The sequence below is a fragment of the Eptesicus fuscus genome, chromosome 10 (assembly GCF_027574615.1).
Source record: "Eptesicus fuscus isolate TK198812 chromosome 10, DD_ASM_mEF_20220401, whole genome shotgun sequence".
NCBI lineage: Eukaryota > Metazoa > Chordata > Mammalia > Chiroptera > Vespertilionidae > Eptesicus > Eptesicus fuscus.
The window spans coordinates 78,953,571-78,969,690 of NC_072482.1; the positions used below are offsets into that span (position 1 = coordinate 78,953,571).

A 16,120-nucleotide genomic window follows, 5' to 3' on the forward strand; every position below is an offset into this window, starting at 1 on the left:
TGCTTGCCTCTATAATTACTCTAGTGTATAGAATAGTTGGTGGCACGGTTGGCATTAAGACTAATGAAGAGCCCCTTCCACTGTATTGCACTATTTTTTAAAATCTTCAATCATTTAAATTATCTACATTTTATGGACAGTGATTGATGATTTAAAAAGGAGAAAGATCATCATTATCTGTTCTGCTCCTTTCAGAGTTATCATTCCTAATCTCTATAAATGCACATCAACTCGGCCAGCCATGGTCATCTCCACCCCACCCCACGGTCCCACAGACAGATGAAAGAGCCCTCACACTCACCTCCAGAGCAGTCATGTTTTGCTGATTTGCTGCAGATAAGCGATTAGCTTCTCTGGTTTTATTCGTAGCTTCTCTCAACAGGTCCCAAGCATCATCAAGCTTGTTTTTGTGGTCTGTCAATTTCGCCCCAAGATCCTTCTCCATTTCTTCATTCTTCCCTCGGGGCTCTCCGAACACCTTCTGCACCTTCTTCAGCAGGCCTTCTGCAGCTCTGCAAGCACCCCCAACCCCAACAACAGATAATGAGCCCTGCCACCTCCTCAGGGTTTATGGGTATTAGATTCTATTACAAAGAGATGCTAATATTAAAATAATGGAAACATCTATACTAATAAAAGGGTAATATGCTAATTAGACCAGACATCTTATGGACATCCTTCTGGATGTCCTTCCGGACAAAGCCACAGTGGTGGGGGCTGAGGCAGAGGTGGTTAGGGGCAATCAGGCCAGCAGGGGAGAGCAGTTAGAGGTGATCAGGCTGGCAGGGGAGCAGTTAGGGACATCAGGCAGGCAGGCAGAGGCGGTTAGGGGCGATCAGTCAGGCAGGGGAGCAGTTAAGGGTGATCAGGCAGGCAGGCAGAAGTGGTTAGGGGCGATCAGGCAGGCAGGCAGAGGTGGTTAGGGGTGATCAGGCAGGCAGTTGAGCGGTTAGGAGCCAGTGGTTCTGGATTGCGAGAGTGATCCTGGATTGGAGAGGGTGCAGGCTGGGCTGAGAGACCCCCGCCCCCTAGTGCATGAATTTCATGCACTGGGCCTCTAGTAAGACAATATTTAAAGAAGACTGACTATATGCTCAACCAAGCTGAAAACTGATACCTGACAAGTGACATGGCCATTTACATTTAAAATTAAACTCCAAAATCCCCGCACATTTGTAATTTGTTAGTAACATAAAACTTCAATTGGAAAGGATCTCCTTCTCATAATTTGACTGATAAAATAAGTTTTGTGATTTATTTCACATATAAAAAATAAACACTACCTGATTCAACATAATGAGGCATTTCCTCTGTTACTTTGAATATAAGGTATGAATATACTAGTACTGTTATGTTTGGTTAGAAACTGTGAACAAAACTCTATGTATAAAGTATGAAGTCATGATTTTTATCTACTTTTCTTTTTCTTCTAAGTAACCTAGGAGTCTCCTGGGTTTAATGCTATAATTTTCCCAAAGTGGAAATATCAGCCCTTAAGAAAGGCTAAGTCCTTGAAAAACAGTATTTCTAAAACTAATAGGCATCACAATCCCCTGAAGTGTTTGTCAAAACATTGCTGAGTTCTATCCCCAAAGTTTCTGATTCAGTAGTTTTGGGGTGAGATTTGATCATTTGATTTTTAACAAGTTCTCAGATGTTGTTAATGTTGTTAGTTTAGTATACATTATTTAAGTCTTACTAATCCCATCATTTTGATGTTAGCTATGAATGTAAAAATGTATTTTTTTTATTGAGAGTGTGGTCATAGGAGTTAATTAGCATCAATAAAATCACTAATACTATTATTTCCAACCTCAAGTTCCCAACCCTGATTTCAAAGTATTAAGAATTTATTACTTAACGACTCTTATTTAGCATTCTGTGAGATGATGAAACCTATAGGATGACCTGTAAAATTCATACCTTTATTTATTCAAAGGTTATTTCATCAAAATAAAAAAAACTACTGATAGTTTAAAAGTTCCAAATAAATGCAATTAATAAAGCAAGCCCATATGCCTAACTATAGAAGGGACGGCACCAGAAATGATCAATTACTTGATTATTTATATACAGGCTAAAACATTTTTTCAACCCATTTTAGAGCAAGATAAATTATAACTAAGTAAATAAAAATGAAAAGTATCTTATATATGTGATGAAAAATTTATAAAGCAGTAAACAATTTGGAAAGCTCAGTTTATGAAATGAAGACATAATAGACAATCTACTCACACCAACTCATCTTCAGCAACTTCTTTCTGTGCATCTAGATTTTTCCTCCTCAATTCTCTCATCATCTGATCAATCTCTTTCTGAAGCGCTGGCAAATTTCTCTCAAAGGCCTTGTCTTGAATTCCTAGAGTTTCATTTACTTCTTTAGCTTTTTCATTTACAGCTGCAAGGGATAAAACAAATTTTGCAAATTAGTAAACAAAACTGCCACTTGCAAAAATGCCACTCAATATCTGCTCTTCCCCATGATCTCCGTCTCCGAATGAAATGTGGTCTGCCATGGGTTCCTGCTGGGAAACCGAGGCAGTTAATACAGCAACCCTGAACAAACAGGGGAATGTGACGCTTTTCTCCATAATATGCTTCTTTTGGGGGGCAGGTAATTAAAGCAGTGTTTTGTTTTTATTTTTGTTTTTACCTCAAAAGGAAGAAATACAGGGGGGAAAAAAAGAAGTGGCTCAAATCCTTTTCAGGATAAAGGGTAAAAAAATGAGACATGTAGCATAACACTTGGAAGCTGAAAACAAAAGGTCTACATAGCTGGTAAGACACAACCATATTCAGTCTATTTTAAAATACTGAGTACAGAAATACTATCGATGATGAGCTATCTAAACACAAAAGTGCCTTTGTACTTTAACACAGTTGTGTTCATGCTTTTAAAGGGTGAGGAAAGGAGCCCTGGTCTAGGGACGAGTGTTATAGATTAGGGCTCCAAGATACCTTCCAGCAAGAACACCCAACGTAAGAGTCTGTGTTTATTATGCATTAAATGGGATTTCAAATTGTGCTCTTCGGAAATTTAGTTTTCTCCATGTGCTTCAGGTATTACAAATGATGTCTGTTCTGCCAAGACTTTCTTTTATAGGTTGGTATTCTGGGGAAAATTTCATTTGAAAAACGAACTCTATGTCAAATAAAAATTTGAAAAACTGGTGAATGGAAACTTTCTTGCAGTTCTACCATTAGTTTTAGACCAACTTTCCCTGAAGTGCGTTCTATGGAACATTAATTTAACAAGTTGAAAGATTTTTTTTAAAACTCCTTAGTCCGTCAGACTCTTATTTCTATAATATTACCTATGAAAACCCCTAGAATGAGGGCTGTGGGTTGGCCAAGAGGCATTTCTACCATTCAAGGCTGTATCCTAAGACTTCTTTAAGACATAAAGAGTCCTGAAATTCATTTCTGTTCCTAGAGAAACTCTTCTGATTGGCATTGGTAAGAGCTGTTCCAAGGATAATATAGGCAGAGCTCGTGAAACAGGTGCACCTCAGCAGACCAAGTAGAGCAGCTATGGTGAGTGTCACATGGAGGGTAGGTACAATGGCTGAAATGTGGTCCCCAAATGAGCAGCATCAGCATCACCTGGAAACATCAGAAATGCAGGCCCCACCACAGGCCTACTGAGTTAACAATTAACTGAGTGTTAACACACTGAGTTAACACCCCTACTGAGTTAAAAATTCCAGGGTTGGAGACCTGCAGTTGATGTTTCCCCAAATCCTCCAGGAGCTTTGGATGCATGCTAGAGAGTTTGACAATCACTGGGCTAGTAGAAGGGATTGAGTTTCTACCTCTGATTCGGCCCTTTCCAAAATGCATCTTTCTAATTCTTTTTTCATGATACATGTCTTTGGTTAGAAAGTTGCTGCGGTCAGCCCCTCATTCCTTACTAGCCACAGTTGAATTGGCAGAACAATTTGAATCAGGTGTTTTAAAAAACAAATATGGCCATTCCTAACCCTCTGGTAGACATTATTGCTATATTTCTAGAAGGTAGTGAGGGTGGCTCTATCTTGGTCAACTGGTTCACACTCATACCTTGACATAAGTCAAAGAACCGTCTCAAGAGACCACCCCTATCGTTAGTAACATATTACCGAGGCTGTGTCATGTTTAACCATGGACTGACTGATTTGAAAGCTCTTTGGTCCAGCAGACTATGTGGGAACAGTGCTAGAATGCTGGTAATTAAATCTAAGAAGGCTTCTACTTCTTAGACTTCAAGAAAAACAATAGTAGGTTTGGCTGCTCCTATAATGGACCAAAAAGGCATACCAGGATATTTAGTGCAGAGGATCTTAAATCTAGCACTAAGCATCTGAGTATCCAAGGCATAGCAGAGGACAGAAATGAGGTACTTAAGAGTTACACAGTATATGCATTGTACAAATAAAATAATTCCTCAGGAGAAGCAAAGCTACTTTTCACAATGAACCTGGAAAGAAAGTATTCTCTGATGGGTAAATTTATCACAAATGGCAAATGCTACTGTGATCTGAGAAACAGAAAATAGAGGTGTCTAGCATTTATTAAGTCCCATTATATGTCAGGACATAACACTAATGGGTTTATATATGTTCACTCATTAATTCTAATAGTGTGTGGAATAAAATATAGTTAATTCATGATCTAATCAGAAGTCATAGCTTCGCACACTTTAAAAATTATACTGAGATAGGAATCCCTTAGATTAATAGGGACTGATTATCTGCGAAGAGGCCATGACTTATGGTAGAAGATAGGATGAGTAAGGTGTTCCACCTAAAAATGAAACAGAAAAAGATAAGGCCAGGCTGAAGCATTCACTTCTCCCACAGCCATTCGCTGCCACTAAAAAACCCTAAAACTACTGATGATTATTCCAATTATTATCGTCTTAAGAGAAAAAAAGGGTGTGGATATGTTGTATTACCCACTTACAGCTTTTGATAAGTTTCCTTTTCTTTTTAACAACCCCCCCTAAACTACCAAGTACATATATACATCTCAGTCAGGGTTTATTTTAACTCTAGGATATTCAAATTTAAGTTTCCATGACATGTTAACAGTTGGATTAATTCTGCCAAAGTTCTTTTATGAAGGGCTATGGTTATGATTTTTGTAACCATTTATATTAGTACCTGCTGGAAGAAGAGAGCAGTGTTCACATATTCCCCAGGTACAGGCTCAGGGCTATCCCACACGGCACTTCATTTGAATTAGAAAAAGGGGCCCCATTGGGACAGCCACAACCAGACCGCCTGACTGATGCCCAATTTAGGGCAGGGGAGACACCTCTGATGACACTGAGCCCTTTTCTCTGATGGACAGCTTGTGGATGGTGAGCAAAGCCTGAGGTAAATATCATTTTCACTCCGCCCCCTGCTGGTGGCCTTTATGTGGTGCACAAACTGGGAGGTTGGGGGAACAAGGTTGAGAAGTAATCAGTACTGATACATGTATTAACGTCCATGCTTAGGCACCAATGTTTGATTGAAATGATAAAAGTCGGTTCCCAGGATAGGTTTCTGGGTGTTGAGTGTTTGAGATTGAGGCAGAAGGAAAAGGAAAGTTCCTGGAGTATCGACGAGTGCCTTCAGAGACCCAGGCACAGTGAAATAGCTCTACCTGCAATGGGATATATATATATTTTATTCGGGGGAGGTAGATACTTCGAGTAACATTAATGAAAACTAAAACCAGGAAAAGCACAACAACTTCATCAGGCAGAGGATTAACCACAGGAGTTAACCGAGATTTTTCTAGTTGAGCAATTTCATTTTCAGATCCTGGCATGTTTTGCCTCAGATTATGCCTCAGATTAAAATGCTGTTGCTTCTAGCAGTGGGGAATCTTTGGGAGTTTCTGTCTCTTGTGGGCCAGTGATCCCTAAGTATGACCTGTCAGGATCTGCCTTGAAGGTTTATCTCATGGGCTGCCTCCTTTGGCTGCCTTACAAAGCAAACTACCTAAAATGCAGAGCACTGTAGAGCAATAAAAATGTTTACATTTTAAAAAGCAAAACCGCCGAAACCGGTTTGGCTCAGTGGATAGAGCATCGGCCTGCGGACTGAAAGGTCCCGGGTTCGATTCCGGTCAAGGGCATGTACCTTGGTTGCGGGCACATCCCCAGTAGGGGGTGTGCGGGAGGCAGCTGATCGATGTTTCTCTCTCATCGATGTTTCTAACTCTCTATCCCTCTCTCTTCCTCTCTGTAAAAAAATCAATAAAATATATTTAAAAAAAATAAATAAAAATAAAATAAAAAAATAAAAAGCAAAACCACAAAAATTATCCAAGCCCTTTTCTACTTTCTAAACATAAGTGCATGTTTATTATATATTTATAGATATTTCAGAACTAGTGGGCTTTTTAACTTTTTTTATTAGATGTTTTCTTTAAGAGTTTAATAATCTGGGCTTTTGCCCAAAGATGGCTTCCACTTTGATTCTCCATCAGATTGGCAGTTGCCAAGAACTAACTCCTAGAGAGAGAACTGTGGGCTAAATGCACTGTAGCTCCAGGGAAGGCAGCACCTCCAAATCCCCAGCAACAGATGTTCATCAAAACCATACCAAGTGTTTTTAAAGGCATTCTGAGAAATGAAAGTGCTGCTTTAATGTTCCGAGCAGATTGACAAAATTAGCTTAAAAAATTAAACATCTTTTAACTAGATTTGAATACAAACAACCGCAAAGCATAATTTGCCCATTAGTTACTTAATCATCATAGCCACTCCTTAAAATGTGAAGTATTATTAAAGGAGTGCCTTCAATTTACTTTTATCTGCACTCATAAAGACAAATTTACAGGCTGTTGTCACTACTTTAACACTCAGCAGATAATGCCCTTGAATAACTTGATAAAATCCAACTCTCAAACTTAGAAGTGACATCTCTTGCTAGAGAAAGTCCAGTCCTGTATAATCCCTCCTTCTGTTTTTCTGTTGGGAGAAATCATGATTAAATTGTGGCCTTTGTCATACCTTCTGCATCCCGGACAAGTCCCTTAATGAAATCTCCTAAGGAGTTCGCTCTTGTGTTGGTCCTCTCAGCATCCTGTCCAGTTTGCTCACCATCTGCTGTCACTTTGGTAGCCTAATGATCCAAATTCGGGAAAAGCATAATTAATAGAGATGATGAAGCTACTGTTAGATAAACTCCCTCTGGCTACATTTTCTTTCAGATATTACTTTGAGCCAAAGGCAATCAATGAATTATTGATCAGATGTACTGGAAGTGACACCCTGTGCTCAAATATACAATTAAACTTTATTACTTCTTCCATTAAATGGGAATCAGAGAGCTGTATTTGGTCTTTTTAAAACCCTCGTTACAGGCAATGGCACAGAAGAAGCGATAAAGCACAATTATTTTTGAAATATTTTTAAGATGTTGTTGCCAAAAGTCTTTAATGAATTCTTCAGTCTCTATATGTTTCAGTTTTGTCCATATTTTATTTACTGAAAAAGTGTGGAGTGTAGCAATAACGGAGGCCCAGGCAGTCTGTCTCAATCAGCTTGATCCTATAGATTCGGTTTAAATCAATATGTTAATTAAAGAAACAAAGTGGGGGAAATGCTTAGCTACTAAGTAGTAAATGCTTGTTTTATAACACTCTAAAGATGCCAGTAAAACATTAAAGCAGAGTAAATGCTAACTTTTCCCATATGTCATCACCAAAAAAGATGGGTGTTAATCACAGAACCATACATTACCATCAACAAAATAAAGCAGAACCCCAAAACAGCCTTACCTCCCAAAGAGAATCCGCATACAGTTTCACCTTATTCAGACTTGAAAATACCATTTAGACACAATGGAATCAATTTAATGTGTTCATAGTTAAGATGTGCAATGTTTAGTCAAATAAAAATGGCACCTGTTACATTAAAAGTTTCTTAAAAGATACTACAAGATTTAAAGCAACTTAAAATAGATTTACAGTTCATTTTTTATGTGTATGCACATGCTAATAAATATGACTTCTTTTTAAATAAAGAGATTGGAATAATCTAACTATAGTTAATGAAGCAAAGAATCACAAACTGCCTCAAAATAATTTGAATAAGGTCCAAGTTGGCACAGTTATATTAATGCTCTAAAATCTTGTACCAGAATGCTTGCATTCTAGATGCTCAAAGAATCTACATTTTAAAAAATATTAAAGTGGATTTTAAATAGAACTAAATGTCTGGCCAGGACAGAACATGGTTAGAGATGCTAGAGAAATTGTTTGCATTTTGTGATTTCCCAGGGGCAGTAAGAGGTTTAATTTATGAAAGTTCTCAAAGTTTTGCAAAAATGAACCTAGCTGGTTTGGCTCAGTGGATAGAACAAAGGCTGGAGGACTGAGAGATCTTAGGTTCAATTCCTGTCAAGGCACGTACCTCGGTTGCAGGCTGGATTACCAGCCCTGGTTGGGGCATGTGCAGGAGGCAACCAATCGATGTGTCTCTCTCACATCAATTTTTTTCTCTCTCTCCCACTCCCTTCCACTCTCTCTAAAAATCAATGGAAAATATCCTCAGGTGAGGATTAACAAAAACAAACAAACAACCCCCTACACACACACACACACACACACACACACACACACACACACCACAACGCACAGATAAAGTGAACTTTAGTAAAATTAAAAAAAAAAAGTTTTGCAAAAAATGGTAGCATATAAAGCCCAACTATTATCATCTTTTTAACCAAGGATAAGAATCCATTGGGAGCTTTGGGAATTCCTCTTTACGGTTTGCAGTGTATATACCCAATGATTTGGAGGGTGTTGGTCCATGTATTAGAATGCTCTGGATTAACTCCTAAAACATTAATAATGAAATTATTTTAGCTTTTAGATTCAAGGCACAGATGGGTCAAAAAAACTTCTTACAGACCCACACCACACACACATACACAGGTATAATTTTTTAAATATATTTTATTGATTTTTTACAGAGAGGAAAGGAGAGGAATAGAAAGCTAGAAACATCGATGAGAGAGAAACATCGACCAGCTGCCTCCTGCACATCCCCTACCGGGGATGTGCCCGCAACCACGGTACATGCCCTTGACCGGAATCGAACCTGGGACCTTTCAGTCCGCAGGCCGACGCTCTATCCACTGAGCCAAACCGGTTTTGGCCACAGGTATAATTTTTTAAATGTTGTTTTTGAATTACGAAGGCCAACAACATAAGATGTTGGTCTTCTAAACTGCTTTACATGTTTCTCTAGTCTGGACTTGGCTGTACTTTATGATATTACTCCTATTTTCACATGTCATAGAACACTATAATATGGGAGTTGATCTACATTATGGTCATCTTATAATATCACGTAAGAATTAATACATTACCAACACTAGGATCTCTTACTATAGATAAAATGTAATTTGAACTTTAATTTTTTTCTTTATCAACATCTTACCTATATTACCAAAATATCATAATTTACATAAACATTTGTACATTTGAGTTTAACAATTCTTAATCGTTCAAAGCATCGAATTTTTTAAAAAATAAGTGTGTATCGATACACTGTCCCTTTTAAATTCTGGATAATCAAGATAGTATTCATTGCCTTGACTTCTACTTACCTAATTAGTTTATACAGTAAGGTGTAAGCATCATCATTAATAAACTCTGATATTAAGATAACAATTCCACGTGGCACATGCTCAGAAACAACTTAAAAGAGTTATGACTAAGACCCTATGCAATCAACTTCCTTGCTTCCTTGTAGTATATGAAATGTGTCAAACTCTTCCCTTCATAGGGCTTTGTTGTATCCTATTGTCTTTGCCCCGAAGGAGCTTTTCCTCTATACTTCCAGTGACTGGATCCCTGTCGTCCATTAGTGTTCAGTTTAATAAGTGTCTCTTCTTGGTGTGGCCATTTCCAGGGCACCTATCTATATTTCTGTACTTCCTGCAGCAAAACATTTCCTTCATAGCACCTGCACTGTAGAATTACTTATTTATGTGTTGGCTTACCTGTTTATTGTCTAGCTCCCTGAATACACGGTAAGCTTTAAGAGGGCAAGAACTTGGTTTGTTTTGCTCATCACTTATATCCAGCTCCTGGTATGACGCCTACTTTATAACTAATATTGAGTGAATGTTGTTAAATATATTGACTAAATAATACTTTCTTAACTAATCTTGCCAACCTTATTACCATCCTTATTGCCTACCTTTCTATGAACATTCCTGTAAAAAGCTTTTGTTCATACTCTGGCTCCTTAACTCTTCTCCAATTATCCAAAATAAATCCAGCCTTTGAGATTCAGTTCCAACATCACCTGCTCTGTGAAGCCATCCCTGACTATTTTGCCCATGATCCTCTTTCTTAGATATTCAAAAACAATGATCATTACCACCATTCATGACTATTTTGAGTAATTACTTTGTTAGGTATTTTGCCATATCTATCTAATCTTCATCCTTGGGGGCTGGGGCTATGTCTTACCTCTCTTTGTTCCTCGGAGTGCCAGGCCTAGCATCTGGCAAAGTCTAGAAGGTCAATGATGTTGTGTGCTTGGCCGATATAATGATAATCAAATCAACTATCCCTCTCATGTTCTAAAGCCTGTTGATGGAAAATAAAATCTCTCTCCATATGCCTTCACAATACCATTCAAACTGGCCATATGCCTGGTGCTATGCTTGCCAGTGAATGTGGATGGCTGGGCAGTGTTCTGGGCGTTTTTCAGAGCCTCCGAAAAAGCTGCTGCTAAAGGGCTGTAGCTTAGTGCTTAGGAGGAGAGCCAGGCCTGAGAGGCTTCAGTTTCCAACACACTGCATTCTAGTCATTGGCTTCATGGCAATTCAAAACTAGCCTGTGATTACACACTGAGGACCCTGCTGGTGGGTGAGGATGGGGGCAGGGGTTAGGGGTGGGCAGGACTGATCAGGGCCAGCACAGTGCTCACTGAGAAAGAAGGCGACCTTCCCTCTGCATAGACAAGAAGAGCTGTTTCTCTTGGATGTCCTCTAGGAGCGGGGAGAGGGAGTTATGAGGTTCCTGTACCAAAAGGCATTGACTTATGGTATTAACACTCTAAAAGATGGGTGATCCAGTCAGGCTCAGCTATACCCCAGATTGATATGTGTGTTCAGATGGGCTTACAGTACTCCCAAGTGTCTCATTTACTTGTCCTGCCTTTAGGGATACATAGAAGGCATAATCTCTCGTGTTATACTGGTGAAAATAAAGCTATGAGAGGTTAAGTGACTTATCTAAACTTAACATGAAGGGAATGGAGGACAAAACACACACTTTCTGACAGAATTTCTCCCTAAATATTCTGTCTGTATCAAACATCCAGGAATACTAGGAAAACACAGAAAAAGTGGAACATCTTGGGTGGGAAGAGAGACATTGCTCTAATGTATGCACAACTTTATGTGCCTAAAGCTTTAGGTTTAAGTAAATTATCATATTTAAAAATCCATATCAGAACAGTATGTAGATATATATTTTAAGTATCATGTCTCATTACACAGTAATTTAGTTGAAGAGTCACCCTTGTCAAAACCACCCATGAGAGACTCCATAAAGAAAGCCTATGACAAATGTACTGACAAATGGGGAGTGGTGATAGATAGTGGGATCACTGTAAAAATGTGAAATCCACAAAAGTCAGTTTCACCCAGGAAAGGCTATTGATAATGTTACAGATGAATGTTAAATAGTACATGATAGGAGCTATCTGTCTGGTACACTTTAGCTCTTCTTGTGTTTTATTAAATTACCATCTCCATCCCTTAATCATCTTTCCTCTTATTCACTATTATCTTGTCCTTTGAGTATTTGACAAATGTCTTATCATTTATCTTAATATGCTGTACAATCTTCCTTTCATTCTTTATCTTTGATTTTCTTATTTTTCACATCCTCTTACTTCTGTCCTATAATCTTTCCAGTGTTCTGTTGTAAATGATGCCTTATGTAGTACTTTGTACATATCTGTCTTACTTTTGATTACCTTTTCTTCTTTACATTCAAGCTTACTCAAATAGGTATGTTTTTCTTTTATTTTTTTTCTCGAGTATTTCTCTCTAGGCAGCATGCATTACCATTAGGCACACATTCATTTACTTCTGAACAATGTAGCTGTTACTTTCTTGCTTTAGCTTGAGCAGTTCTCACTGTGCCTCTTGAAATCTGCACATCATTTTCTTGGTTGGAAATTACTAGCATCTCTCATTTTCTGCCTTCTTTATGTTACAACTAGAATCTAATGGGGAAAAAATCTAACTACTGAACGGACAACATTGATTAGATGCCATCCATTTTTGCATTTACAGGCTTATGTGGATTTCCCGCTAAAATTAAATTTTAGATCTAATAATTTATATGATATTCTCAAGGATCATCTTCAAAAACGACCAGTTCTGTGTATGTCAGTGAAGTACTCCTCAGGATAGACACACGAGGAAAGAGACAGGGAGCAACCAACTGACCCTGTGGAATGATAAGTCAGTTCCATGTGGAATTTCCCCCTAAGTATTGCAGGTGTCAGTTTTCAAAGTTCCAAATCAAACAAGGATGTATTGTATATTCTCTTTCTCTTCTCTCTCTCTCTCTCTCTTAAAATATAATAGCAGAAATTATAAAAAAGGTTCTTGGCAACTTAAACCTTTTAAAACTATAAACAAGGTACTGTAAACATATATCATTGATACTTAAATCATTTAAAAACTAACTTAATCATTTTGGAAATGTTCAATCTTCATTTAAATTTGCTTTTAAATTGTACATAGGTAGTAAAAGACAAAATAAATAAAGCTAAACTTTGATATTTTACATAATCAGTCTAACATATAAATAACATTCTCCTCTTGTAGAATCAACATTTAAGAGATGTTTATTAAAAAAAAAATCCAATTCAATAGAATTGTAAATATATTCTCGATTTTAGTACTTATTTTGGGTTTCTCTATCTGGTTGTTTGAATGCTATTATTTAAATTATTCAAATTAGTTAATTACTTAATTTAACAAATATTAACTGAACACCTACTATGTGAGTGGTATTGGTGATACTGTGGTGAGAGAAGATACACTTCCTGTCCATTTGGAGCTAATGGTCTGATGGGGGAGAAAGGTATTTGTCAAATGATCATGAAAATAAATTTAAGTATACAAACTGAAGAAAAAACACAGTTGTAGAAGGCAATTACAGAAAAAAATCTCATCAGACCTAGAATGTTACAGAGGGCTCTCATAAGGCAGGCTTCCATGAACTAGGGCTTGAAAGGTGAAATGGAATGAACAGAAGTAAACAAGATGTAGGAGGAGGTAGTTTACTTCAAGGCTAAAGACAATATGTGTGGAAAGGCTCTGTGGTGGGATGAAGTGACTGAAGGTTAGTAAGGCTGTGTTGTGAAGCACACTGTCAAGAGAATGAGAAAGCAAGACATAGACTGGGGGAAAATATCTGCAAAAGACATGCCCGATAAAATATCCAAAAACACAATGAACTCTTAAAACTTAATAAGAAAACAAACAACCTAAGTAAAAAAGGAGAAAATAAAACTTGTCTTTGTTCCTGTGCGTTATTGTAACAAAACGCCGTTATAACCAGCAGGAATTTATTTCTCACAGTTCTGAGACTGGGGAGTGCAGGACCGATTCCCCAGCAGACTCGGTGTCTGAGGAGAGCCTGCTTTCTGGCTCACAGACAGTGTCTGTTTACTGTGTCCTCACAAGGCAAGATGGGGTCACGTAACTTCTCTGGATTCCACTCATGCGGGTTTCAACCTCATGACCTCATCACCTCCCAAAGACCTCACCTACGAACATCATCACTTTGGGGGTTTCGAGCCGACACAAGGATTCATCCATAGCAAGACCTGAACAGACATCTCATCAAAGAAGACATAGAGATGATAAATAAGTGTATTAAAAAAATGCTCAACATTACATCTCACTAGGAAATTGTAAATTAAAACAATGATGAGATACCACTATGCACCTATGAGAATGGCCAAAATTCAAAATACTGACAACACCAAATGTTGGTGAGGATGTGGAGCAATAGGTACTCTTATTTATTGCTGGTGAGAATGCAAACCGGTACAACCACTTTGGAAAATAGTTTGGTGATGTCTTACAAAACTATATATACTCTTACCATATGATCTAGCAATTGTGCTCCTTGGTATTTACACAGATTAATGGAAAACTTATGTACTTGGATGTTTATAGTGGCTTTATTGCCAAAACTTGGGAACAACCAAGATGTCTTTCAGTAGGTATATAGGTAAATAAACTGTGATACAGTCAGACAATGGAAAATATTATTCATTGCTGAAAAAAAAAAAAAAGAACTAGCAAGCGGATATCATTGTAATTAGAAATCTTATCTAATAAAGAGAAATATGCAAATTGACCATAACCCTGCTACACCTACAAGACACGCCCATAAGCCAATCAGGAGCAAGTATGCAAATTAACCCAACCAAGATGGCTGCAGCCACGGAGAGAGCAGCAGGCTTGGGTTTCCCCAGCAATGGAGGAAGCCAAGCTTTCCGCCAGCTCTGGCCAGCCCTGGCCTCCACTCAAGGCTATAAAGTTTCAATTATAGAAGATAAATAAATCCCAACAAAAATGACTGCAGCCACGGAGCCAGCAGGAGGCTTGGGGTTCCCTGGCGATGGAGGAAGCCAAGCTTCCTGGCCTTCCCTGGCCTCCACTCAAAGCTACAAAGTTTCAATTATAGAAGATAAATAAATCCCAGATACCAGGGCCTCTGCTTGGGTTACCAGGGGGTGTGGCTGGCCTGCAAACCACCACAGGCCCCTTGCCCAGGCCAACCCACACCCCAAGGGAATCCCCACCCTGATCCAGGACACCCTTCAGGGCAAACCTGCTGGCCCCCGCCCATGTACCAGGCCTCTATCCTATCTAATTAAAAGAGTAATATGCAAATTGACCATCACTCCAACACACAAGATGGCTGCCCCCATGTGGTCAAAGATGGCTGCCCCCATGTGGACACAAGATGGCCACCACAAGATGGCCAGCAGGGGAGGGCAGTTGGGAGGGACTAGGCCTGCAAGGGAGGGCAGTTGGGGGTGATCAAGCCTGCAGAGGAGGGCAGTTAGGGGTGACCAGGCTGGAAGAGGAGGGAAATTGGGGGCGACCAGGCCTGCAGGGAAGGGCAGTTGGGAGGGACCCAGGCCTGCAGGGGAGAGCAGTTAGGGGCAATCAGGCTGGCAAGGGAGCAGTTAGGCATCAATCAGGCTGGCAGGGGAGTGGTTAGGGGGTGATCAGGCTGGCAGGCAGAAGCGGTTAGGGACAATCAGGAAGGCAGGCAGGTGAGCAGTTGGGACCTAGCAGTCCTGGATTGTGAGAGGGATGTTCAACTGCCCATTTAGGCCCAATCCCACTGGCAGTCGGACATCCCTCGAGGGGTCCCAGATTGGAGAGGGTTCAGGCTGGGTTGAGGGACACCCCCGTCCCCCTTTCGTGCACCAGGCCTCTAGTTATTAATAATAGGAAAAGAGCAAAGGGGAAAGCCAGACATTGAAGGCATGGCCACCTTGGCAACTTCACCAGGAAGCTGCATCTTTACACTCCCCAGGGAACCATTGGTCCATTTTCTGGAAAATACTGGGGGAAGGGACTGGACAAAAGGGAAGGTGAGGGGCATGCCCAGTGAAGTTGGGGTGACATAGGGAAGGTGCTTGCTGCCAATCAAAGTGGAAATAAAGATAATGGGGTTGGGGTCAGGCCACTACAAGCCCATGAAAATTTGGGGATACATAATCCCAAAACAGAGAAGTCGGTTCTCTTGGCTCTCTGGTTCTTTTGGCTCTGCTCCTGCCTGTGTTTTCTCCATAGACATGTGGCCCTGAGGACCCCACATGCAATGAACTGATGGACTGCAGTGGGGAACACAAGCTAAGCTAGCCTGATACTGGATTAGACTGTGCAGACATGGAACGGAAACTGAATGGCTCCTTTAATTCTAGCTCTACTGAAGACACAGCTACGCTTCTATGATGGGGTGAAGAGAAATAGGAGCTTGGATACTAGGGTTTAATTACATGCAAATAAAAGCCACTCATGTTCCCAGGTGAGTCTCAGAAAATTCTTTTTCTCGTGATATCACAAGAAGC

The 16,120-nt window shown here is 39.5% G+C and overlaps 1 protein-coding gene across 1 annotated transcript in view; it reads right to left on the reverse strand.

Annotated features, from left to right (window-relative positions):
* Nucleotides 1-16,120, reverse strand: part of LAMA2 (laminin subunit alpha 2) — a 489,326-nt gene that overhangs the window by 108,898 nt on the left and 364,308 nt on the right. The window contains exons 35-37 of the mRNA XM_054722564.1: nucleotides 6,986-7,097; nucleotides 2,236-2,398; nucleotides 302-512 (exon numbers count right to left, since the gene is read on the reverse strand). Of these exons, the coding sequence (XP_054578539.1) occupies nucleotides 302-512; nucleotides 2,236-2,398; nucleotides 6,986-7,097 (486 nt within the window). The remainder of the gene's footprint in view (nucleotides 1-301; nucleotides 513-2,235; nucleotides 2,399-6,985; nucleotides 7,098-16,120) is intronic.